We start from the raw sequence: 25,424 nt of genomic DNA, 5'->3' as shown, positions 1-25,424 counted from the left end.
ATTTCATATTATTTGATTTATTTTGTGGGTCAACATTTCAGATAAATTAGGAATGTAAATAGCTTTTCAACATGTTTGTTATCATATAAATGTACAGCATTTTAAGAAGCTACAGAATCACTATCAGCACTGGCTCATAGCATATTACAATTTACCAGTCCCGAACACGTTTCTTGTACCTTGAGAACCATGTAGCATACAATAACAAACCACATCAGAACAAACAATAGCCACAGAGTTACGTGTGTGTTCTTACTCTTTATTTTATAATTGTGTTGCAATTTGTTTAAAGTCAAACTTCATTTTGCCTGGACGAAATTGCTTTGCTCCGTTGGCCGAGCGACTGGACGAGCAGTTTGCAAAGCCGTTGATACGGAACGTCTGGCTTGGCAAGCAACAGCAAGCTGCTTGCTAATGGAACACGCCGTGCAAGGTGCATGCTAACGTAAAACGCCGGGCAAGGTGCATGCTAACGGAACACGCCGTGCAAGGTGCATGCTAACGGAACACGCCGTGCAAGGTGCATGCTAACGGAACACGCCGTGCAAGGTGCATGCTAACGGAACACGCCGTGCAAGGTGCATGCTAACGGAACACGCCGTGCAAGGTGCATGCTAACGGAACACGCCGTGCCAGGTGCATGCTAACGGAACACGCCGTGCCAGGTGCATGCTAACGGAACACGCCGTGTAAGGTGCATGCTAACGGAACACACCGAGCAAGGTGCATGCTAACCGGCAAGCTGCAAATCTATTTGAAAAACTCGTGTTTTATTGAACTTTCAATATTTTAGGACATTTTACTTGATTTATACTATGAACAAGCAATCGAATAAATAAAAATACACACATCAATAACTTTTTAACGGATCCAACATAACAGGAAATAGTAAAAAAATACTTGCAACTTGAACTTAAGCTGTTTTAGCAGAGTCTGGCAGTGCTTCGACACCAGAGTTCAGTTCTCTCATTTTAGTGAAGAAAACACAGCTTCGCTGCATTTTCACCACTGAACGAGTTCCTTCTATTGTCGTATATGTTCCCAACTGTGCTGAACGCCCTCTGACTTGGACCTGATGAGAGCAATGCACAGACATATCTTCTGGCCATTAAAGAGAGTGCTTTGTAAATATAGAGCCTTGTGTTAAAGCCAAAAGGATTTTTTCTTTCTCTGCAATGTTGAGGCTCATGGTATTTGCTCAAAAAGTATTTATTTGCTTCTTTTATTATTATTATTATTATCATTGTATATTTATTTGCTTTTTATTGTTTTATATATATATATATATTATTTATATATTTATTATATATTATATTTAGTTTTATTATTACAGATATATATTTGCTTCTTATAGTATTTGCTCAAAATAATTCACTGATCCTTTTATTTAGAAGATATACCTACAGCTTTGTCAAAAACTACACCTTTCCATGTGTTGGGTCTGGGAGACCCAGGAAACAAAGTAAACTTTTTAATTTTTTTTTAATTTTAATTTTTATATTATTTGGTGTACAAAGTTAAGACTAATGGGGGGAGTATTTGCTCAAAAAAGTGATTCATTGATCCTTTTATTTGGAAGATAACCAAATAATGCAAGAAATAGAATGGAATAAAATAAGTATTTGAGGTTTAATCACATTTTACCTGACTTCTGCCAATTCCTGTGTCTTGGATGTTTTCTAATTTTTTTTCTTTCTTTATTTTTATTTGTTTTGCTTTATCCTGATCTTTTTCTAACCTTCCTTGAGCTTTTCTTGGTTTTTTTTTTTATTAGGTTATTTTTTTTCATTCCTTGCTAATTCACCGGACTAAAAAGAATCAATGAATGCTTCTATAAATGTGGACCTTTGTAATTTGGGTGGGGGGAGGTGAACGCACCAACGGCCTGGTATAAAACATCGGTGGCATAAATGCCGATACTGGTTCAAAAGAAAATCCGAATATCAGCTGATACATTGGTTAAACCAATATACAGTGCATTTAGAAAGTATTCAGACCCCTTCACTTTTTTCACATTTTGTTATGTTGCAGCCTCATGCTGAAATCGTTTAAATTCATTTTTTCCCTCATCAATCTACACTCAATACCCTATAATCACAAAGAGAAAACAGGATTTTAGAAAGTTTTGCAAATTTATTAAAAAGAAAAAACTGAAATATCACATTGACATAAGTATTCATACCCTTTGCTGTGACACTTGAAATTTAGCTCAGGTGCCTCCCATTTCTCTTGATCGTCTTTGAGATGTTTCTACACCTTGATTGGTGTCCACCTGTGGTAAATTCAATTGATTGGACATGATTTGGAAAGGCATACACCTGTCTATATAAGGTCTCACAGCTGACAATGCATATCAGAGCAAAAACCAAGCCATGAGGTCGAAGGAACTGCCTGCAGAGCTCAGAGACAGGATTGTGTCGAGGCACAGATCTGGGGAAGCCTACAAAAACATTTCTGCTGCATTGAAGGTTCCCAAGAGCACAGTGGCCTCCATAATTCTTAAATGGAAGAAGTTTGGAACAACCAGGACTCTTCCTAGAGCTGGCCGCCCGGCCAAACTGAGCAATCGGGGGAGAAGGCCCTTGGTAACAGAGGTGACCAAGAACCCGATGGTCACTCTGGCTGAGCTCCAGAGATCTTGTGTGGAGATGGGAGAAACTTCCAGAAGGACAACCATCACTGCAACACTCCACTGATCTGGGCTTTGTGGCCAGACGGAAGCCAAACAGTTCAATCTTGGTTTCATCAGACCACAGAATCTTGTTTCTCACAGTCTAAGAGTCCTTTAGGTGCTATTTTGCAAACTCCAAGTGGGCTTTCATGTGTCTTTCATTGAGGAGAGGCTTCCGTCTGGCCACTCTGCCATAAAGTCCAGATCGGTGGAGTGTTGCAGTGATGGTTGTCCTTCTGGAAGTTTCTCCCATCTCCACACAGGATCCCTGGAGCTCAGCCAGAGTGACCATCGGGTTCTTGGTCACCTCTCTTACCAAGGCCCTTCTCCCCCGATTGCTCAGTTTGGCCGGGTGGCCAGCTCTAGGAAGAGTCCTGGTTCTTCCAAACTTCTTCCATTTAAGAATTATGGAGGCCACTGTGCTCTTGGGAACCTTCAATGCAGCAGAGATTTTTTTGTAGGTTTCCCCAGATCTGTGCCTCGACACTCCTGTCTCCGAGCTCTGCAGGCAGTTCCTTTGACCTCATGGCTTGGTTTTTGCTCTGATATGCATTGTCAGCTGTGAGACCTTATGTAGACAGGTGTGTGCCTTTCCAAATCATGTCCAATCAATTGAATTTACCACAGGTGGACTCCAATGAAGGTGTAGAAACATCTCAAAGATGATCCAGAGAAATGGGAGGCACCTGAACTAAATTTCAAGTGTCATAGCAAAGGGTATGAATACTTATGTCAATGTGATATTTCAGTTTTTTCTTTTTAATAAATTTGCAAAACTTCCTAAAATGCTGTTTTCTCTTTGTCATTATGGGGTATGGAGTGTAGATCGATGAGGGAAAAAATGAATTTAAACGATTTCAGCATAAGGCTGCAACATAACAAAATGTGAAAAAAGTGAAGGGGTCTGAATACTTAATGAATACACTGTGTCTGTCAGGCTCTAATACAAATAGTTTATTGACCAGCAATTGTGCTGAACTATCTATCCCAGGTGTTATGATTCTTTACTTCATAAATTGTTTGTCGTTGAAGTCTCATTTTGCTTTTCTTTCACTTAGTTTTCAACTTTTCTGGGACTCATCTTTTTCTTGGAGCTTACGGCAGGCGTCCTTGCCTTTGTCTTCAAGAACTGGATTCGGGATCAATTAAACCTTTTCATCAACAACAATGTGAAGGCATATCGTGACGATATTGACCTGCAGAACCTGATAGACTTTGCTCAAGATTACGTAAGTCTCTTAATAGTTTTCTCTCTTGTGCTGGGGGTGTATGTTTCTTTTTTGACCCATTGCTTATTGGGAAATGACAACTTTTATAATTATCCTGCTGTACAAAATTTCATTTTCATCATCTTTTGTATTGCCATTTAAAATGGTTTTGTTCCATCATTTGTTCTTTATATCTGTTGAACACAAACATTATCTGTGTAGTTTGGATACTTTTTGAACCATGGCTTTTGTATCCACTGCATCCAAAATATTACTGCCTCTGAGGCTTTGAAAGGACTTTTGTCATGCTTGATGTTTGCTGTCCTAACATTGCATGCACAGTCAGCCCGATTCACATGGCTTTGAAAATTAGAACAAATAAAGCCTTTTATTCATGGTGGATGGGCAAGAAGATTGGGAAAACGAACATGGTTTCTCGTATATTCAAATAAGGATGTAATCTGAAGTCATTGCTGAGTGTTCAAAGCAGATAGGCTTGCCAAAACATAGACGTTTATTGGCAGTCTTTATCACTGCACAAAGCATGGCAGAGGGTGTGGATTTGTGGATAGATGCCAGTGCTGGAATTGTTATGCTTGTGAATATAAACATGCTTTTATAGTCCAAATAAGCTTATTGTATGTCTAAACGAACGTGTTTCATTCAAAAAAATAAAAAGGTATCGGGGAATCCTTAAAATAGTATTTGAGAAATCTTACCTTCCTTTTGCTTATTTTTGATATTGATGACATTTTCCTTTATTGTACCCAGGGAGGGGAGTGCCAATTCATATACATTTGAATGTGCTTGTTACCACAAAGTAAAAACGATTCGTTTTCTCTGAAAACAATTTTTAACAAAATAAAACATCTTAACAGTAATGTGTGCTGGCTATTCAGTCGTTGGCATGCACAGTCTGGTTGATGGCAAGTAAACACGTTTTTTTATCGATGTATTTGCAGTGGCAGTGCTGTGGTGCACATGGCCCGGGTGATTGGGACCAGAATATTTACTTCAACTGCAGTAACAAAAACCGAAGCCGGGAAAAATGTGGCGTGCCATTTTCTTGCTGTGTCAATGACCCTGCGGTAAGAATAACACTCCGCTTTAAATGGCACCACTTTTGTTGTTCGAATTAAAATTAATGCATTATTGAATATTATCTTTCTTGCAGTAATGCACGCTCAATTGATTTTCTTTTCTTTTTTCGATCCGGATAATTTTGAGCTTCTAATTGTGCATTATTGTGCTTCGTGTGCAGAACTGATGCCATCATAAACATGTGCCAAAAATTTGCTTATGAAAGGGCAGTTCATAAAAGCAACTTGAAAGCTTTATTGAAATGCAAATTTTTCCTGTTTGTAAAATTGTGAATGTGCACAGATTACTTAACTGTTTTTCTTTTCTTTTTGGTCACAGGAGGATGTCGTCAATACACAGTGTGGTTACGATGTGAGGTTACAAGAGGTAAAAATCCCCTCCCTGTGTACACTTGGCTGTTTTTTTTCTTTCTAGTAAACTGCTATTTATTTACCCCTCCAAATTCAAGTTCTTGTCTTGCTTCAACTCCGTTTTTCTTCTTGGCTCCATCTGCTTAATTTCCTCTCAATGTTTGCTCAACTTCGGTCTCCTCCATCTTTCAAACAGGTGACTGCTAATCTGAAGTTATTTCCAATACTAATCAGTGATTTATTCTTCTCTTCGTTTTCACTGTCTGTCATATATATATATATATATATATATAAAACTCTTCCATTTTCCTTAAAGGATTTTTTTTCCCTAATCCCAGTGTCTTGGGCAGAGCTGGGGTCTTATAGGATAGCTCAGTGGTTGTGTGATTCACTTTGAACTTTGTCGTCTGGGTTATTATTCCTGGTCCAGCATTAGACTATCAACCTAGAGATTTTCAGTCAGGGTATTGCACTCATGAGTGCACCATCCTTCATATTCCAGCAGTCAGACCCTGGAAAAATATTCTTCCTTTGTGTTACGGATTCGGCTCTTCCGTGGGTGTGGTTGTCATCCACTTATAACCTTGCTGGTGATGTAGTATTATTCTTATCAGGGTTGGAAAGGAAACGGCGGTCATTATTGTTTAAAGGAAATGGTTATTGTGGTGAAAAGGTTAAAAAGCGCTCCTGGTAAAAATGTGGCCGGAAATCGGATGGTGAGCCGGAAGACGAGGGGAGCGAAAGGAAGAGGCGGGGAGAGAAGTAAAAAGACGATCTTGGTTGAAGCTCCGTACCAAGCGGTCGAGCGTACAGTGCGAGTGAACTTTGAGTCCTTGAAAGGAAGTTCGTGCAATAGGTGATATCGCCGGAGTGCTGTGGAGCCTGCGTAGTCGGGTATCTGCAGTGAGGTTCCGGAGTATCCTGGCCTTGAAGCCCCGGCTCGAGTGAAAGCCGTCCGCCATTTCGCCACGCGCGCTGCCTTCAGTGAAAAAGGTTTTTGTCGCGTCGGCCGGGCATTATTCCCCGGTGGGTTGCCGGGAACGGCTGTGCAAGAAAGTGGCTTTTGAGCGTTATAAGGAGACTCGCTGAATGAACCGCAAACGTGTACGTCGGAGCGCGTCTTTGGGAGGTTTTCCAGTCCACCGCTATTTTGCTGGGTGTTGGACCACATGACCTCTGGGTTGCTGCGATCGTCCACGCCTCAATTGATTTTGATCGGACATTGATCCAACGATCGCTGGAGCGAATCGACTTCGCCTTGGAGGGGTACAGAAACATTGGGGGAGTGCCGTGAGTTTGGGTTAAAGGACTAGATAAGGTGGTACCATCTTAAGATAGTGATTGTAGGGTGAATTGCTGTTATTATTTGTGTCGTGATTCCGGTGTGATTTATAATATATTATTGTTTGTTCATAACCCTTGGTGTGGGTTCATTTATTGATTGATTTCAACCAAGGGTAACATATCTTTCTGCCGGGGACCCTCTCGGGGTTGAGGAGTTCGGAGGTTTACCGAGACCAGGGGATAGGGGAGGACCCCGTTACAGAAATTGGGGGCTCGTCCAATTGATATTCGTGGGCTCGAAATTGGGTCTGCGTCCGGGATATAAAATTTCCTAAATTTAGTCCGGGAAAGAATTCCCTAACATTCCCAGAATTCCCAAATTTGGAACTTTTTCCAACATTCCCAAATTTTTCCAAAAACAAGTTGTTTTTTTTTGTTTTTTTTTTAATTTCTTGTGTGAAGGTTAACAGGTGCTAACAGTAGTCACCATGGAGTTTGACGCAGAGAAGTTTACAGTGACCCCTAGTGAAGCACAGTTCAGAGCGTTAGTAAAATCGGACCTCTTGAAATTGGCCAAACATTTTAGCTTGGAGGTCCGAACTAATATGAGGAAGGCAGAGATGCAGACAGTTGTGATACAATCTATGGTGGGATTAGGAACATGGGAAGAGGTAGCCCGGGATTGGTTACCCGAGGAACCAGAAGAGGTGGAGCTCCGGAAACTGGAGTTGCAATTGCAGAGCGAGGAAAGAAGAGCAGAACAGGAACGAGAACTCCAGGAAAGTTTAAAAGCAGAGGAAAGGAAAGCAGAAGAGAGAAGAGAAGAGAAACAAGCAGAGGAAAGGAGAGTGGAACGAGAACTCCAGGAAAGATTAAAAGCAGAGGAAAGGAAAGCAGAAAAGAAAAAGAGCAGAACAGGAACGAGAACTCCAGGAAAGATTAAAAGCAGAGGAAAGGAAAGCAGAAGAGAGAAGAGAAGAGAAGCAGAGGAAAGGAGAGTGGAAAGAGAACTCCAGGAAAGAAGAGAAAAGGAACAAGCAGAGGAAAGGAGAGCTGCAAGGGAACTCGAAGCAGAGGAGAGAAAAGCCGACAGGGAGTTAAAAGACCGTGAATTGGCGCGTCAGCAGGAAATTAAAGTCAAGGAGCTGGAGTTAAGGAGAGAACGGGGAGAGGTACCGTACCATCCCTGCTGACTGGTTCGACACCAAGCCAGAACACCTGGGATGTTGGCAGATATGTGAGGCTGGTTCCACCCTTCAATGAAAAGGAGGTAGCCAAGTTTTTTCCACACTTTGAGAAAGTGGCTCGACTGTTAAACTGGCCTGAGGAGTACTGGTCCATACTAGTGCAAAGTGTTCTGGTGGGTAAAGCTCAAGATATTTATTCGGCTTTACCGATTGGTCAATCCCCCCCAACAATAAAACTAGCCGGAACCCAGATGACACACTTGGGCTGACAACCCCGACTTGGCAGACACACATTGCTCAGGCAGGCTGAGGCCACGCCCACCTCTCGAAGGATTGGTTGAGGGGATTGATGGTGAGATCACACCATTGGGCCAGGTGTCGACCAATAGGGAGACGAAGCAGGAGGAAACTTGTGATTGGTCAAGGCAAAAGCAAGAAGCCGCTCGCGGAGTGGTGAAGCAAGAGCAAGGGAAGCGACGTACTGATTGGCCACCGACCGATGGCATGAGGAGGAGAGCGCGAAGCGCTCAGCCAATGGTGAGGGACTGACGCCAGAAGAACATTCTGGAGGTCGAGAGGCGACAGACTGATTGGAAGGGAAGATCGATGACGTCAGACGACGGGTGGTAAAATAACTCGCTGGCCAACATTTTCTCTCTTATCTTTCTCGTGCGACGCTCTTCCCTCCTCCTCTTGCTACCTTCCTGACGTTGTCCTCTGCCCTCGGCTCGTGTCCCTCGTTCCGGACCTAGCGAAAAAACGCTACCAGGACAGCGGGCTCCAGGCAGCGATCGGAGACGCCACCGGCAGACATGCCGAGTTTTACAGACGGAGAGCGGCAGTTTTGCCAGGCAGAAACGACGCGTGGACGAGCGCTGCTTGCCGCTGGAGCGTGACGAGGCCGGGGTGGGCGAGACGCCAGTGAGGCCTCGCGGCGCGTGGAACCGAGTGGACTGCGGCGTTCTCCCCGCGTGGGAATGGGGGGGGCCTGGACCATTTCGGGCAAGGTTCAAGCCACTCGCAGTTAAGTGCACAATAATCCCACACCATTATTCATTCCAGTTTATTTCTTCCTGTGTCTGTGTGCAAGTCAGGTGTGTGGGATCCCAACTTAGGTTTTAGTTTTTATCGTCGCGTTTCCTTGTCCCGGCATTCCGTTAAAATTAATTTTTTCATTATTTTCCCCTGTACATTTTACATCGGTTTTCGTTTGAGTTAATTTCCACAGGTTTGAAGGCTGCCGTCGGGAACCGTGAGGTAAGTGAGTTTCAGCATCCTCATCCTCATCATCCTCATCCTCCTCCTCCTTACCCCCCCCCCCCCCTCCCTCCCCGCGTGTATGAACTCTGCCATATTTGAACTGAACGCCTTCGGAGTTAAAGCTTGCTCGGCTACTCTGTTTCCTGGTAAAGATTTTAATCGCCAGGAATACGACAATACTAAAGGTAATAACATAATATTAATGTTATTACAAAACAATATTGATATTAATAATATCTTCCCTCCCCTAGGTGTGGGGGTACCCCTACCAAAAATTTAAATATTATAAACCACAAACATGTTTGATTACCTTTTGAAAAATTCGCTTTTACTATTTAACACTAAACTGAAAGGGAGGAATCCTGACATCCTTGAAGCATTATATGAGCCTCTTTTTTATTGCCATAAATATCCAAATCATTCCTTGGGTTTTCAATCCTCACCCTGCATATACACACTTCAGTACAGAGAAGTCCGTTCATCCTGCAGGAACAGTCGGACTGGCGACATTCAGATTTAGAATAGTGACATGCAACTAGCTCTGCAAGAACCTCTTGTGGCTGGGTCTTTGTTCATCATCTTATGTTGAATTTTCATTGGAGTGTGCCATCCATCATTTCCCATCCATAGCTAACAGGGTCTGGTATGTCTTTTTTTTTTTTCTTCTTTTTTTTTTGTATACTGAATCAAGGCTCGTGAAAGAGCTAACATTTATTTCACAAACAAATCAACCAGACAAACAAAATATACAAAAAGAGGGAGCGGAAGACAAGATGGGGAGAGAAGGGGAAGCACACAACCACAACATTTGAGAGCAGGGAGAAGTGTGGGAGGGAGAGGGCTTGGGGGCAGGAGGTGTGGGAAGGGGAGGGGGGGGGGGTATAAAACACAAGGGGACCAAAATTAGCGGGGTTAGAAAAGATCAAGGTTTTGGATGGGGGAGGATAAGAGATGGTGGTGAACAGCTGTTTTAAAGACCTGGAGGGTGGAGTGGGATTGAAGAGAGTGAGGGAGTTTGTTCCAGAGGTGGGAGAAAAGAGGAATGAAGGAGTGAAGGTGAGCAGAAAGTCTTGATTTTGGCAGTTTAACCATAAGAGGGTTGCAGGCAGATCTTGTGCAACCTGTAGGAATATTTGGGGGACAGAGCCCAGAGAGAGCTGGGGGGGCAAGGCCAGAGAGGAGTCGGTAGAAGACGGAAAGACCACCAACCTGCCTGCGGTGAGTGAGTGAAAGGCCCTTGGAGTTAGCTTCATCGCGGGAGATTCCAATGATTCTGAACGCTTTGGTTTCAACAGCGTGAAGACGAGCGAGGTGTGAGGCAGGAGCACCAGACCAGAGGGGAGAGCAGTATTCCATAGAGCTGCGGATGAAAGCCTTGTATGTGGTGAGGAGCTCAGGTGTGCCAAGGAAGGACTTCGCACGACGGAGGATGCCCAGTCGGCGACTGGCTTTGGAGGCCAGATTTGAAATGTGGTTTTCCCAGGAAAGATCATGGCAAATAGTGAGACCCAAAAGCTTGAGTGACAGAACTTCTTGGAGAGGATTATTCAGAAAGTGGATGGGAGGGTTTTCCAGTCGGTCTTTTCGGAGAGACATCGTAAGAGTGTGAGATTTATCAGGATTGAAAGACATGTTCCATTTGTTTGCCCAGTCTGTGATTTTGTCCAGGTCTGCAGAGAGTGAGGAGGCTGCAGACTGCCGATCTGAGGGATGAGGAATGGAGCGACAGAGTAGAGTCGTCAGCAAAGAGATAGAGAGGATTTTCAAGAGAGTCAGAGAGATCATTGATGAAGACCAGAAAAAGCACAGGGCCCAGAACACTACCTTGGGGAACTCCAGCCTGAACAGGAAGAGATGAGAGAAACCCATTCAGGGCCACACGTTGACTACGACCAGAGAGGAAGTCCGCCAGCCATGCGTGGAGATTTCCATGGATACCAAAGGAGGAGAGTTTGGTGAGCAGAGCAGGGTGCCAGACCATATCGAAGGCACGTGAAATGTCAAGGGAGACAGCTCTAATTTCCTGTTTGGCGTTGAGGACCTCCATCCATTGTTGAGAAAGCAGAAGCAGCATGTCCAGAGTAGAGTGACCAGGTCTGAAACCAAATTGATGATCAGAGATGAAGCCATTGGAGAAGAGGAAAGATTTCATATCTGAAGCAATGATGGATTCCATGACTTTGCTGATAATTGGGAGAAGGCTGATTGGTCTGTAGTTGCTGGGATCTGTTTTTGCACCTTTTTTGTGCAAAGCGGTGATGTTGGCTGATTTCCAAGCAGATGGCAGATGACCTTGAGCAAAAGAGAGGGTGAAGAGAACAGAAAGAGGGAGTGAAAGAGCGGAAGAACATGATTTTAGGACCCGTGGGCTGATGCCGTCAGGACCAGTTGCAGAATCAGAGTCGAGGGTTGACAGAAACTTTTCCACCTTGTCAGGAGGAAAGGACACAGAGTCCAGGAGCAGCTGGGTACGACTGGGTACAGAGAGGGATGGGTTTGGGACACAAGATTTAGAGGCAAACACAGAGTTGAGGCATTCAGCTTTTTCACGTGCGGAGTCAGCTGTTAAGCCGTTTGAGGTGAGGGAGGGGATGGAGGGGGAACAAACACCAGAAACAGATTTGACCAGACGCCACCAGGATTTGGAAGAGGGAGACAGATAAGAGAGTTCGGTCTTGAGAACGGTGAGATATTGTTTCCTGGCTCTCCTGAGGGTGGACACACACTTGTTTCGGGCTTTGTGGAAGGAAATGAGATTTCCTTCCATTGGATTTGCTTTCCAGGAGACGAAAGCAAGTTGTTTCAGGGCAACAGCCTCACCACAAGATTCCGTGTACCATGGACGGGAGGAAGGGTATGACAACTGAAGACGAGATGGGATAAATCTGTGCATGAGAGAGAGCAATTTACTTTGAAAGAATTCCCAGGATGAGTTGATGTCAGAGGCGGTAGAGATGGGAGACCAGTCCAGATGATTGATGGCTGCTTGAAGACCGTGCCAGTTGGCCTGAGTGAAATGCCAGACTCGTCGACGCTGAGGAGGCTCTCTGAGAATGGTCAGAGAGATGTCCACTTTGACAAGCACATGATCAGATGAGCCGATTGGAGCAGAAGAAGAGCAGCAGACATTTTCAGGGAAGTTTGTCATAACCAAATCCAGAAGAGAAGATGCTCCGTTGACTGAGATCCGGCTCGGGAAATTGACATTGTGTCAGTCCCAGTGAGTCGCAGAAGTCCTTTGCTGAAGAGCCATGGCTGGTGAGAGAGGTACCCACACCCAGCCAACTGGCATGGTGACAATTGAAATCACCACATATGAGGAAGAGAGAGTTGGGATGGGTAGATAGAAGTTGGTCAATATTATCAGACAGCGAGATGTAGATGGAGTCATCGCTGTTTGGTGGACGGTACAACACACATATGAACAAAAGGTGGGAGCGAAGGGGAAGCTGTAGCCAAAGGTATTCCTGGGGGTGAGGTGGAGAGAGGGCAGTGGAGGGCGAGTGAGGAAGAGTTCTGACAGTTTGGCTCTTCACATTAATGGCTACCACTTTGCGCATTAATGGCATTAATGTCTTGTTTCACTTTGCGAGCTATTTTCCACACAAGAACCTGGTAGTCTGTCCATTTAATGTGAAGAGCCAAACTGTCAGAAGTCTGTGGCAGCCCCTCATTCCTCTGCTTATTTTGATCAGACAACCAGTACCAGACACTGTCTGCTGTTGTGCCCATCTTTGGAGCACCAGTGTACAAACTGCACAGAAGCTTCTCACTTTTGCAGGGTCATACTATCCACTGATCATTGCTACCCTAGTTGTGACAGATTTCGCTGATGTTCTGGATTGCTGTTGAGGATATTTGGTGACCTTGTCTTGCCAGTGCCAGATGAAGAGCTGGTCATGTCACAACCAGTTAAAGCATGATAAGCAGGAAGTGTGTTTGGCCGAGCTGCTGTGCTATTGAATGGATTGTCACTACTGTTCAGAACCATAGTTCCATGCATCCAATTTCCGTGTAATGGGTGATGCGTAGCACGGCCACATCGGTGTCTGGTGATTGGATTACAAGTCTGGCATTTTCCGAGATTGCATGCTTAGCGTGCAGCAACATCCGAGTGTCTGCTTCATCATGATCAGAGGTGAGAGCCTCAATAACTCCTGTTGTCTTTAGTGATATTCACAGCCCTTTTTCCATCTAAGATCTCATCGTTAAAGTCATTGTTTTCTCCAGCCATCTGAACAAATATACCAGGAGAAATATTGGAAGGAATTACAATTACTTGCTCTTTTGATCTGGCAAAAACCACATTGGCAAGCCTGGTATCTAATGCCTTTATCTCGTCAAAGGAGGAACAGTGTCCCATCCTCTTCAGTAAGGTTATCAGCTCTTTTGATCCTATAATGTGCCTGGTGTTGGCTTAGCGGTTAGGGTGCCGGCTTGGGATCCTGGGTTCGAATCCCGGTCGATCGCCGAATTAACGCCAGGGGGGTTGACTCAGCCTGTCATCCATCCGAGGTCGGCAAATTGAGTACCAGCTTGCTGGGATGAATGATCCCGGTGTGTACTCCGGTTTAGAATAGGTACACCGTATCCCTGCGCATCGTAAGAGGCGACTAAGGGTTGTCGCCAGGAAGGGCATCCGGCCATAAAAACATTGCCTCAAACAGGGAACCATGATTGTCATGGGGCCCGCAAGGCTAACCCCTGCTCTAGTGGGGAAAATGGCCTTAAAACGATCATTCATTCATTCATTTCATTCAATGTGCCGAACTGTCATAGCGAGACTTGTATGTTTGGGAGTCCTGATTCTTCCATGTGACGAAACATGAAGCACATCTTGAGAAATCATGAGGATTCTCCTCTCGCCGGACTTGTTTCTGCAATCAAGAGGGAACTCACCAGCATCATTACTGTCGTCAACAGAAATTATCCAGCGGGAACCAATGCAAGGTTTTGCTGAAGCAAGATGCAAGTCTGTAGTTTGACTAGATATGATACTGATTCCTTCAGAATTAGCAATATCCGCGTTCACTATTATCATTGCCCGGTGATACAGAAGCCTAGTAAGCTATTTTGTCAGAAACTTTGCTCATCGACCGTAGATTCTCTGGTGACAAGAGGAAACGGAGTGTTGGAATGCTGCATTTAGAACATCCTGCAGAGAAATGGCACTTGTGTATAGAAGTTCAGGTTTCGTTTTCATGCGGGGTTGATGATATACCACTTCATTCCCAAAGTACCCTATCACCCTGAACTTTAAATGTTGTTTGGTGATATTTGGAGGCTTTCTCTGAATCAACACCTTGTATTTCAAGGATAGTTTTGGACTTATTAAGGACACTGTCCATATCGCATGCCTTGCCAGAATTCAGTCCAGATTTGAGATGCTTGACTAGCAGCATATTTGTCTTCATCTTTAATTGGCTTCAATGTTCATTGCTTGATGTTAGACTTGATGGTGTAGTTTGCCAAGCATGTTTTGGGATATCTTGCCTCAGCTGACACCAGGTGATTGTTCACACTAGAGTATATGCTGCTTCTTATCATCACCCCACGTTTCTGCGGCAGGTCAATAGACTCGCAGACTTCAAATGTGAATACAGTACATTGATCAGTTCCCCATACCTTTTTGTAAGATTTATTTCTGCAAAACGTACACCTCGACCATTCAAAATGTTCTCACAGGGATCTGGACAATCTCTCAGATGTTCTAGGTTCTGTTGCGCAAAATCCTGAAGCTTCAGAAGGACAAGATGGACCATGTCTCTTCTGGATAAGATCTAGGTTGCTTGCTTGTACATGTATTGTAACAATTGGGATGCCATTACACATCCAAGGTTTCTCATCTCCATTTCGGGATTGGGCCGCTCAAATAAGTCATTCTGTTTGCACTGGAGAGCAGAAATAAGTGTCTCTGTGGATAACTTTTTGGCCTTTCTGAGCAGGTAGGACCAGTTGCAGCTGCTAAACCAGAAAGCATTGGAAAATGCAAAGCCCGTCCTCGTCCGTTTGGATTCAGACATCTTCTTCTTCCTCCTCCGTTTGCTCAAAATATCGCAAATAGTTTAAAAAAAAAAAAACAGTGAAAATTGATGATTTTATGCAGCCTTGACCTTTGAACTTTAGATCAAAAAAAAACAATCAGCTTCTCGCTTTTGATTGGTGAACAAATTAATTCACCCAATATGCAAATTATTAAAATTTCTGGTCAATTGCATGAATATTGATGATTTTATGTGACGCTGACCTTTGACCTTTTGACAGAATTATTAATTTACCTTCTCCATATTCTCATAATAAAGCTTTGGTGAAAATTTGATGACAAAAAGCAAAAGGTAAAAAGGTTACAGCCCTGACACGGACACTGCACACACATACACACACACACATCTCGTTTTTTCATTTCTGTTCCTCACAATTCTATCTCTCTCTTTTATTCACACACACACACACACACACACACACACACACACACACACACACACACACACACACACACACACACACACACACACACACACACACACACACACACACACACACACACACACTTAATTAATTGTACAGTATCGGTTGTTCCTAAACTTAAATATAAATAATTTAAAGGATTGTTGTAAATGATATTAATTTCACAACATCCCATATTCAACTTTATTTAAATTGTAAACCTCAGACATAGTTTCTCCACCTAAAGCAAGAACGTTAACCCGTAAGCTATTGACTAGTTTCCCGACTGCATGAATCATCAGCTGGGCACCGTTCTTCCTCGAGGTTTCGATCCTTAAAGCCCAGGACCTCTCCAAACGGCGGATCCACAACCTCGATCATGGATCCACATCAATAGATGGTACATCAGTAGATCCACAACCTCAGTTGCGTCCAGGCAGTCAGTCAACCCATCAATGCACCAACATATTGCATCGCACATTTGCTACAGGTCAATAGGTAAACTATATTTGAGGTTTTACATGTAATTAATTCTTTAGTTTCTTTTAACTTGTAACATCTAGCCGTTACTGTATAATTAATTATATTGTTTGTGGTTTTCATGCTTTGAAATGTAGTTGAACAAACATAAAATATCGTATAAATGTAGTTTAACAAACACATTAAAATCACATCAACAAAGAATAAACATATAAATATATGAGAAACAGTATATAAACAGTATATAAACAGTATACACAGTGTGTATACACACACACACATACACACACACACACGCACACGGACACACACGCACACGGACACACACAACACCCACACGGACACACACACACACACGGGGACACACACTGGCAACGCTGGCAACGCTTGCTGATATATATATATTGTTGCGCAACTCCGATTAACATCAAAGTTGCGGAGGCCGATTACGAGGCTTTAAACTCCCGAGGCGAAAACTCTGGCAACGCTTGCTGATATATATATTGTTGCGCAACTCCGATTAACATCAAAGTTGCGGAGGCCGATTACGAGGCTTTAAACTCCCGAGGCGAAAACTCAATAGTGGATTCCAATCAAGCAAAGCGTGCAGGTGGAGGGGAACGACGGGAGCCTCACAGCCTTAGGAATTAAAATCAAACACCCAGGAAAACTGCGTTCAGATATATACAAAAATAATACAAGGATTTATTATATAAAAGCAAGACAGGAAAATACGCACCGGTAATAAGCTATTCTAAATCGGGATCCCGCACTCCAGACCTCAAATACAAAACGGGGGATGATAAATTCGAAAAGAAACACGTCACGTCGTGTACAGTGTACGCGGAGCTCGGGCTTATCTGTCTCTGTCGTCTTCTTGTAACATGGCCCCGCTCGGCCACCACCAGGCCTTCTCCGACTGCCTCCGAGCACCACAGCAACGCAAAGGCCCGAGCCAACGCCAACTCCGTTCGCACACGAGGCCCCAAAAGCAGGACAGCAAACTCCCCTCGCGCCCTGAACTCGTCTTCAGGATCTCCGATATGAACTGCCTGAACTTGATTATGGCACTCGTCAACTGCTCGTACGAACAGCACTCGAACTCTTGACTCAAGTCAGGGCTCTGCTCTCATCGCAACTCACACCGGGACTGCCGAAAATGGCGTCCTGCCCTCGATAATATCTCCGGCCGATGACGTCACATTGGCGCACCCCTCAGCCTATCAGAGCCTCCCCCGGCTCGCCCAGGGGCACGCCCACTGCGTCACTGCTGCTCTCTCTACTCCTGCTTCCTCTTCATAGCACGTGCTATCCGAAGTTGGTAGGCCTTGCGGAGGTGTAAATGGTGGTGGCCGATTGTGGCGGTGTTCCAGCCCGATTTTCCGTCTATTCTCTTCCAAAGTCATGTCAAAGGGGAGGAATTATTTAATGTTGCGCTAGGGACCTAACTAAGTGTTTATGTGGTTTGCAGTGCCAAAATGGACAAGGGTTTGATGACCAGGTGAGACTCACAGGGGCGTTATCTTTTAATCCCTATCTAGCTATCACACGAATCTCCTGGTAGATCCACAATTATACATCTTACCCCGACAAACGCCTAAACATGAAGAACCTATTACAGGTAGATTCCCTATCGCGACAGTCAAATACCTACCTATACAGATCTACCTAGCTCTACATTTTGCTCCACCCCCAGACATAACAATATATATATACAGTATATATATATATATATATATATATATATATATATATATATATATATATATATATATATATATATATATATATATATATATATATATATATATATATATATATATATATATATACAGGGTGATTGAAAAGTAACTCCCTATTTTAAAATACTTATAATTTATTTCTTAACTATAATTTTTACAAGAAATGGATATAAGAAGAAAGCGTATAGCATGAAGTTTTATTTAAAATTCGACATGGGCACCAGAATTCGCCACCAGCTTCTCAAGCCGCCCGGGAACCGCGTCAACTGATTTCACCAGGAACTCTTGTGGGATGGAAGACATAACTTCTCGTATTCGCCCTTCAAGTTCTTCCAAAGTCGTTGGTTTGGTACAGTAGACTTGCTTTTTTACCCAACCCCAAAGAAAAAAGTCACATGGTGTTAAGTCAGGGCTCCTGGCTGGCCACTCATACGGACCACGACGACCCATCCATCTCCCAGGGAAGTGGGCATTCAGCCATTCACGAACAACAATAGCAAAATTTTGGAGGAGCGCCATCTTGCATGAAAATCAAATCTTCAACATTCTCCGAAGCACTGATAATTGGCCAGATTTCGTCTTGCAGCATGGTGAGGTACCTTTTGGCATTCATGGTATCGCGAAGAATGAAGGGACCTACAATCCTTTCCGAAGTCATTCCACACCACACCGTTACCTTGGGCCGATATTGCGTTTTTTCAGAAATAACACGAGGATCTTCTCCTGCCCAGTAATAGCAGTTGTGACTGTTCACAAACCCACCGATGTGAAATACCGCTTCATCAGACCAGAGGATATTTTTAAAGAGATCAGACCAATCTTCATACCACTAGCTGGGCACGCTCCTGCAGGGTAAGACGTCCAGCCATGTTTGTAGGGCTTCCGAATTTCAAACAAAACATAATCTGGAAACAAACCAACACATTAAATTCTCATACATTAAGGAACAAACACTAAAAATTTGAGAAAAATATTACAATAAATAAATAATTTCTAAATATTTTAAAATAGGGAGTTACTTTTCAATCACCCTGTATATATATATATATATATATATATATATATATATATATATATATATATATATATATATATATATATATATATATATATATATATATATATATATATCGGTCACTTTTCGATTTCATACCATCAGTGGTGAACCGCCATTAAGGTATCCCATCCAGCAATGCTGTACCTTAATGGGAGCGATAAGTGCCATCTGCCACATGGCACATTACCTCTGGTATCCACTCATTATATGGAATCCCCTGGATGCAGCCGGGAGCAAACCAATCCAAATATATGTGCAGTTCTCCAGCTTTCAATGAGCGCAAGTAATGACGTCACTGCCATGTACATACGCTCTGCCTGTCAAGCTCTCAAGAGAACCCTCTGACAGAGCAGAATTTTGATCTTAGTTCAGATCTAAACATCAAGCAGAGCCGCCAATCCAGATTTCGGGCTTATTGACCCTCGTCAGGACGGCATACTGCAAAAAATCTAACCAATGAGGACCAAAATCGTCTATTAAGATGATCAAGATGATCAATTTTTAGCCAATGGGGACCAATGAATAAATCTCTGTCTGTTGACAGAGTGGCCAGTCTGAGGCCTCCAGAAGACCCTTTGGGTCGGAGGTGACGCTTTGGTCTAGGACTTCGGTCCACAGGAGATCGGGACAGCGCTCGTCACGCTGTTATGTCGTTGATTATTATCCCCGCCGATCGCACCGCACCCCCTGGTTTTGGTTTGCACTGGTGGGAACGATGGTCTGTGTGGCAGACAGGCTGTTGGTTCCTTGCGGGTTATGCGGTATTTACCGTGTGAGACATAATTCGTGGCTGGTGCTCACCATTAAAGCTAGGAGGTGCCTTGATCATATATATATGATCATACATATATATATATACATATATACATATATACATATATACACACACACACACACACACACACACACACACACACACACACACACACACACACACACACATACATATACATACATACATACATACATACATACATACATACACACATACAGTCACGTGAAAAAGTAAGTACACCCCATGTAAAGTTTTGACTTTTTCAACATATTTCAACATACAGCTATTTGATCTTCATTTCAACAATATTGATAGATAAAGGTGATATAATACAACAAATATCATGAAACATTTACATTTTGTAGTGAATTGTATAATTTAAATAAACACAAATGCAAATTTCGCATGTGGAAAAAGTAAGTACACCCCTACATTTATCACTGCTTCAAATACCTAAAATTTGAATCAGGTGCACCAGCTCAGGTGCAAATGATTAGAACATGGTTAGAGAGGATCTTGGAGGAACCTGTCTTATTTAAACCTCAGACATTTAGTTTGGTTTGCTCTTTGTGTTGAAGTATGCGGCGTCACCATGCCGAGATCAAAAGAGCTCTCTGAGGCCTTCAGAAAGAAGGTTATAGATGCCTACGAGTCTGGGAAGGGATTTAAAAAGATCTACAAACAATTTGAAATCAATCATTCGACTGTCCGGAAGATCATCTACAAGTGGAGAAGATTCCAAACAACTGCCAACTTGTTCAGGCCAGGCCGCCCCAGCAAGGTCAGCCCGAGAGCAGACTGCAAAATGCTGAAAGAAGTCTCTAAGAACCCCAGAATGTCATCACGGGACCTCCAGGTAGCTCTTGCCACTGTTGATGTCAAAGTGCACAAGTCCACCATTAGAAAGAGGCTGCACAAATTTGATCTACATGGGAGGTGTGCCAGGAGGAAACCTTTGCTGTCCAGAAAGAACATCAGGGCAAGACTAAAGTTTGCCAATGAACACCGAGGCAAAGACCAGCACTTCTGGAACAATGTGCTCTGAACAGATGAGTCAAAGGTAGAGCTATTTGGCCACAGTACCAGAAGACATGTTTGGTGAAAACCAAAGACAGCATTTGACCACAAGAACCTGATACCAACTGTAAAGCATGGTGGTGGAAATATTATGGTTTGGGTCAGCTTTGTTGCATCAGGGCCTGGGCAGCTCACCATCATAGAATCCACTATGAATTCTTCATTGTGCCAGAGGGTGCTTGAGGATAATGTGAGGCCATCTGTCGGAAAGTTGAAGCTCAACCGAAGGTGGACCTTGCAACATGACAATGACCCGAAACATACCAGTAAATCCACCAAGGAATGGCTGAAAAGAAAGAAATGGAGGGTTCTGGAATGGCCAAGTCAAAGCCTGGATCTAAGTCCCATCGAGATGTTGTGGGGGGATTTGAAACAAGCTGTGCATGCAAGAAACCCCTCAAACATCGCACGGCTGAAAGAATTCTGCATGGAGGAGTGGGCAAACATTTCTCCCAGTCGATGTCAGAGACTGGTAGACAGTTATAAGAAATGCCTACTTGAGGTTGTTTCTGCCAAAGGGGGCAATACCACCTATTAGAGCCAAGGGTGTACTTACTTTTTCCACATGCGAAATTTGCATTTATGTTTGTTTAAATTATACAATGGACTACAAAATGTAAATGTTTCATGATATTTGTTATATTATATCACCTTTATCTATCAATATTGTTGAAATGAAGATCAAATAGCTGTATGTTGAAACATGTTGAAAAAGTCAAAACTTTACATGGGGTGTACTTACTTTTTCACGTGACTGTATATATATATATATACGTGTGTGTGTGTGTGTGTGTGTATGCGTGTAAATATAAAATCTCAGATAGGAAAGACGATGAGCTGACATGTTGTGCATTTATCGACATTTGACAACATTGACTAACTAACCTTCGGTACAACTGTTAAAAAAAAAAAAAATCCTTTATTTATTTATGTAATATACTGTACTGTATAATTTTTTTAATTATTATTTTGTTTCAGGAACTGTCTCAACAAACGTACATATACACAAAAGGTTGTGTTCCACAGTTTGAAAAATGGCTTCAAGGGAACCTTATCATTGTTGCCGGGACCTTCATAGGCATCGCTCTTGTGCAGGTCGTGTTTTTATTCATTTTGCAGTAATTGTCTTGTCAATATTTTGGTGTAATTGCATTTGTGAGATGGAATGTTTTGTTGTTTTATTCTCACATGCTTACAATGTACACAATTACAATACATGTGTATTTTTTTTTTCTCAACAGATATTGGGAATCTGCCTGGCTCAGAACATGGTTGGTGACATTGAAGCAGTCAAAGCCAATTGGTGATTCTGTTATGCTTTTAAATGCCAACCTTGTGCAAATAGTTTTGTATTACTGATACTTTCAAGGCCAGTTATCATTTTCCCCTTCATGACCAATGGGAAGAGTTGCCTGTCGTATGGCATAGTTGCTGCTGTTTGTAAGTCTGTGGCATTGTTCAGTTTGTCTTTTATTGTTGCTGTTTAAATTGTTTAAGAAACCTTGTCTTAATTCCTGGAAGCCTTCATTTTAACAAAATATTTGGGAAATGTATTTTTCCGACTTGTGAACATTCACCACTTTCAACATGCTGTGGTGTGAACGCAGCCTTTTTTTTTTTTTTTTTTTTACAGGCTTGCGGCTTTTCACAGATGTTAGATCTAAGAGGATTTGCCACTAGAAAGCACAACCTTGTAGGATTTTTTTTCCCTTTTTTCCTAGCACAGTGCCAACCTGTGCACATTAAAGAATGTTTTGTTTTCACAACAAATCATATTTATTGATGTGTTGCTGCACATGACAAAGATAAGTATTGTCCTTTGCTTCTCTCTTGTAAAGTTACTACACATTCGTTTTTAAATCTCTGCATATGTAATATAAACAGGTATTGGTAAGTTAGCTTTGATATACAGACTACTATTTCATTGCCTCTGGATAATAATTATTGTCACTTTTCAGGGAGTAATTGGATCTGCCCAGTATGTGCTTGTTTGGCATGGGAGTATGGGGGTGAGGGGGGGGGGAAGGGGTTTAATGTTCACCGGCAAATGCCACTGTACCAATCCTCTAATCTCACTCGGCTTCTCAACCCTTTCTGCCTTGGAACATCATGTTACTCTTACTTCCCACTAACCACCCAAACCACCACATCTTCTCCATCTGTAGCATCTCGTGCGCACCAAATTGATAGCCTCTTTTTATATTGCTTTGAAAAGCCACCGAGACAAATTGCATGCTGGTTAAGATGATGCCAAACCAGAATGAATGAATGATCGTTTTAAGGCCATTTTCCCCGCTAGAGCGGGGGTTAGCCTTGTGGGCCCCATGACAATCATGGTTCCCTGTTTGAGGCAATGTTTTTATGGCCGGATGCCCTTCCTGACTCCAACCTTTGGTCACGCTCTTACGATGCGCAGGGATACGTGTACCTAATTCTAAATCGGGGTACTCACCGTGATCATTCATCCCAGCAAGCTGGTACTCAAATTTGCCGACCTCGGAAGGATGACAGGCTGAGTCAACCCCCCTGGCGTTAATTCAGCGATCGGCCGGGATTCGAACCCAGGATCCTAGGATCCCAAGCCGGCACCCTAACCGCTAAGCCAACATCATGCCAAACCAGGATGGAGTTATTTGCATTGGACAGTTCCTGATCCACAATGCAGTTTACTTTTTGCATTATGTTCTGTTTCTTGTGGTTGTCGTCTCTTCTGGACTGTTTTGATTGGTCCTTAAAGGAAGTAACTAATTCTACAATACTTTATGCAGTGCATATATTTTGGAATGATACCATTTGTATTTGATACTAATAACATATAAATAACTGTTCTGTTTTGTAGGTTGCTCTTGTGTTACTTTGATATCCTGGAATATATGTATGACTATTGTGAGAACTTAATGATAGTTGCATCATACAGAGCATTCTGGACTGTTTACCCAGCGCTAAGGTTCATGAGTGTGCAGTATTCCCACCCCCCCCCCCCTCCCCCTCCCCACATTGTTGCATTTTGTGTGCTCAAAACCATTTATTTCTGTGCATTTAGTTTCTTCAGTGTTTTAAGATGAATGAGTCCGCAAAATGGTCAGATTTATGCAATGTTTTTGTGTTTCATCTCCTGCCTTTTGCGTCTTAGACATTTGTTTAAAGCCAGCACTGCAATGTTATTACAGACTTGTTGTTCGAGGTCATTATTATTATTATTTTTTTGCCGTATCCAGCATTGTTCTTATGTGCACACTTTTCTTTTTTCTTTTTAGAAATTCGACTTTTTACACAAGAACTCCTTATTGACGTTGATACTAAAATGGATCTCAGGCTGTTTGGTGCAGATACATTTGCAAGTTAATTTGATGGAAGGGGCGGTTCTAACGAATTTTAAACATTTGAATCTGCCCACACATATTTGAATAAGAATTGATATTTTGCATCAAAATCACTTTTGCATTGATTAAAAGAAATATGGACATGCATTTTAAAATTGTATGTGTGTTTTTGATGTCTCGTGTGTGTAAAAGTTGTGAAGATTGGGACATGTGGTGTTTGCTTTTATTTTAAGCAGTAACCTTTTTTTTTAGTGGTGGGCCCGATCGTCATCGGGCTGTCCAGATGCGGGCTGGAACGATATCTGAGTAGTCATTAGAAGTTAGAAGAGTCAATTTTTTTTAATTTCTGGTTAGTTGCCAAAAGTGAGGTTTGTATACAGTTTAAACATGGAATGGTATAGTTTTCGTGTTGGTCTGTCAGCGCGAGCTCTGTGCCTGTAATTTTGTGTGTGGCACAGAGAGCGCAATACAAAGAAAGAAAGAAAGTCGAGCGTTCTCAGGACTGAAGTCCAAACCGAATGTGACTATGCATGCCTGGTGGAATCTCTTTGCAGGCCGGATCCGGCCCTCGGCCGTAGGTTGCCTATCCCCGATTTAAAGGATGAACAAATGTATGGTGAGGGCTTGGGGGGTGCAGGTATAAACATAAAGTCAGAGAGAAGGTGCTTGAAATATTTCCATCTTTTTATTTGGGAAATCAAAGATACCCAAGTATATTGTTCTGTTATATCTGTCTGTTTATGTAAATTTGTTACAGGTTGCAATTCCACACCGATCTTCATGAAATTTAACCACCTGTTTGAGCTAGTTAAAAACTGGAAGCCTATTGTTTGAGGTCAAAATGTCTCACAAAATCATCAATTTTCATCAGATGGACTTGAAATTTGACCATAATTTGCATATTGCGTCACCAATAAAAAGCAAGAAACTTATTGTTTTTGAGGTCCAAAGTTCAAGGTTGCAGCGACTGATTTTGTAAGTAGCGGTCTATGACCGCTTGTAATTGTTACCTTTACCCTTATTCATGGTCATTGTATCCATTTTTTGATTTTGACTTGAGAGCTTGGAAATAAACTAACAACATAATCAATATCCATTCGACAGTTGATCTCACAGGTAGTATTACAAATTGGTCATGTTGAATTGGGGCATGGTCTGCATCCACCAATCATTACTGCTCTGGTTTATTTGAATTCCCAACTGCAGGGTCGTTGGCCGAAGGCGGCGGGTGGCATTTAGTTTTTGGGTTGTCCTTCCATCTGCCCGTTATCAGGAGTTTTTTGGGGGTTACCACGATAACATTTCGACTACTGAAGGGATTTTCACGAAACTTGGCACAGGTATGGAGTGCAATTTTGGATCTAACAGGTCAAAGGTCATGTGCCCTTTGAAAAAAATTGACAGGTAATTTTACTCTAGTTAGAAGCATCTGATGTCTCTTCAATTTCTATCTGTCTTCTCT

General features: G+C 42.6%; 1 protein-coding gene across 2 annotated transcripts in view; it reads left to right on the top strand.

Moving 5' to 3' along the window:
* The window catches only part of LOC137432511 (tetraspanin-5), a 44,166-nt gene extending 19,272 nt beyond the window's left edge, over nucleotides 1–24,894 (top strand). The window contains exons 4-9 of one of the 2 annotated variants that reach the window (XM_068124521.2): nucleotides 3,730–3,900; nucleotides 4,842–4,967; nucleotides 5,299–5,346; nucleotides 21,618–21,734; nucleotides 21,881–21,942; nucleotides 23,897–24,894. In XM_068124521.2, coding sequence (XP_067980622.1) covers nucleotides 3,730–3,900; nucleotides 4,842–4,967; nucleotides 5,299–5,346; nucleotides 21,618–21,734; nucleotides 21,881–21,942; nucleotide 23,897 — 525 coding nt within the window. In that variant the 3' untranslated portion in view covers nucleotides 23,898–24,894. The remainder of the gene's footprint in view (nucleotides 1–3,729; nucleotides 3,901–4,841; nucleotides 4,968–5,298; nucleotides 5,347–21,617; nucleotides 21,735–21,880; nucleotides 21,943–23,896) is intronic. The other variant, XM_068124520.2, reaches the window with a different exon arrangement.
* Nucleotides 24,895–25,424: the final 530 nt, after the last annotated feature.

The sequence above is a fragment of the Myxine glutinosa genome, chromosome 8 (assembly GCF_964187855.1).
Source record: "Myxine glutinosa chromosome 8, kmMyxGlut1.1, whole genome shotgun sequence".
Taxonomy (NCBI): domain Eukaryota; kingdom Metazoa; phylum Chordata; class Myxini; order Myxiniformes; family Myxinidae; genus Myxine; species Myxine glutinosa.
This window is presented reverse-complemented; position numbering and strand designations above follow the sequence as displayed.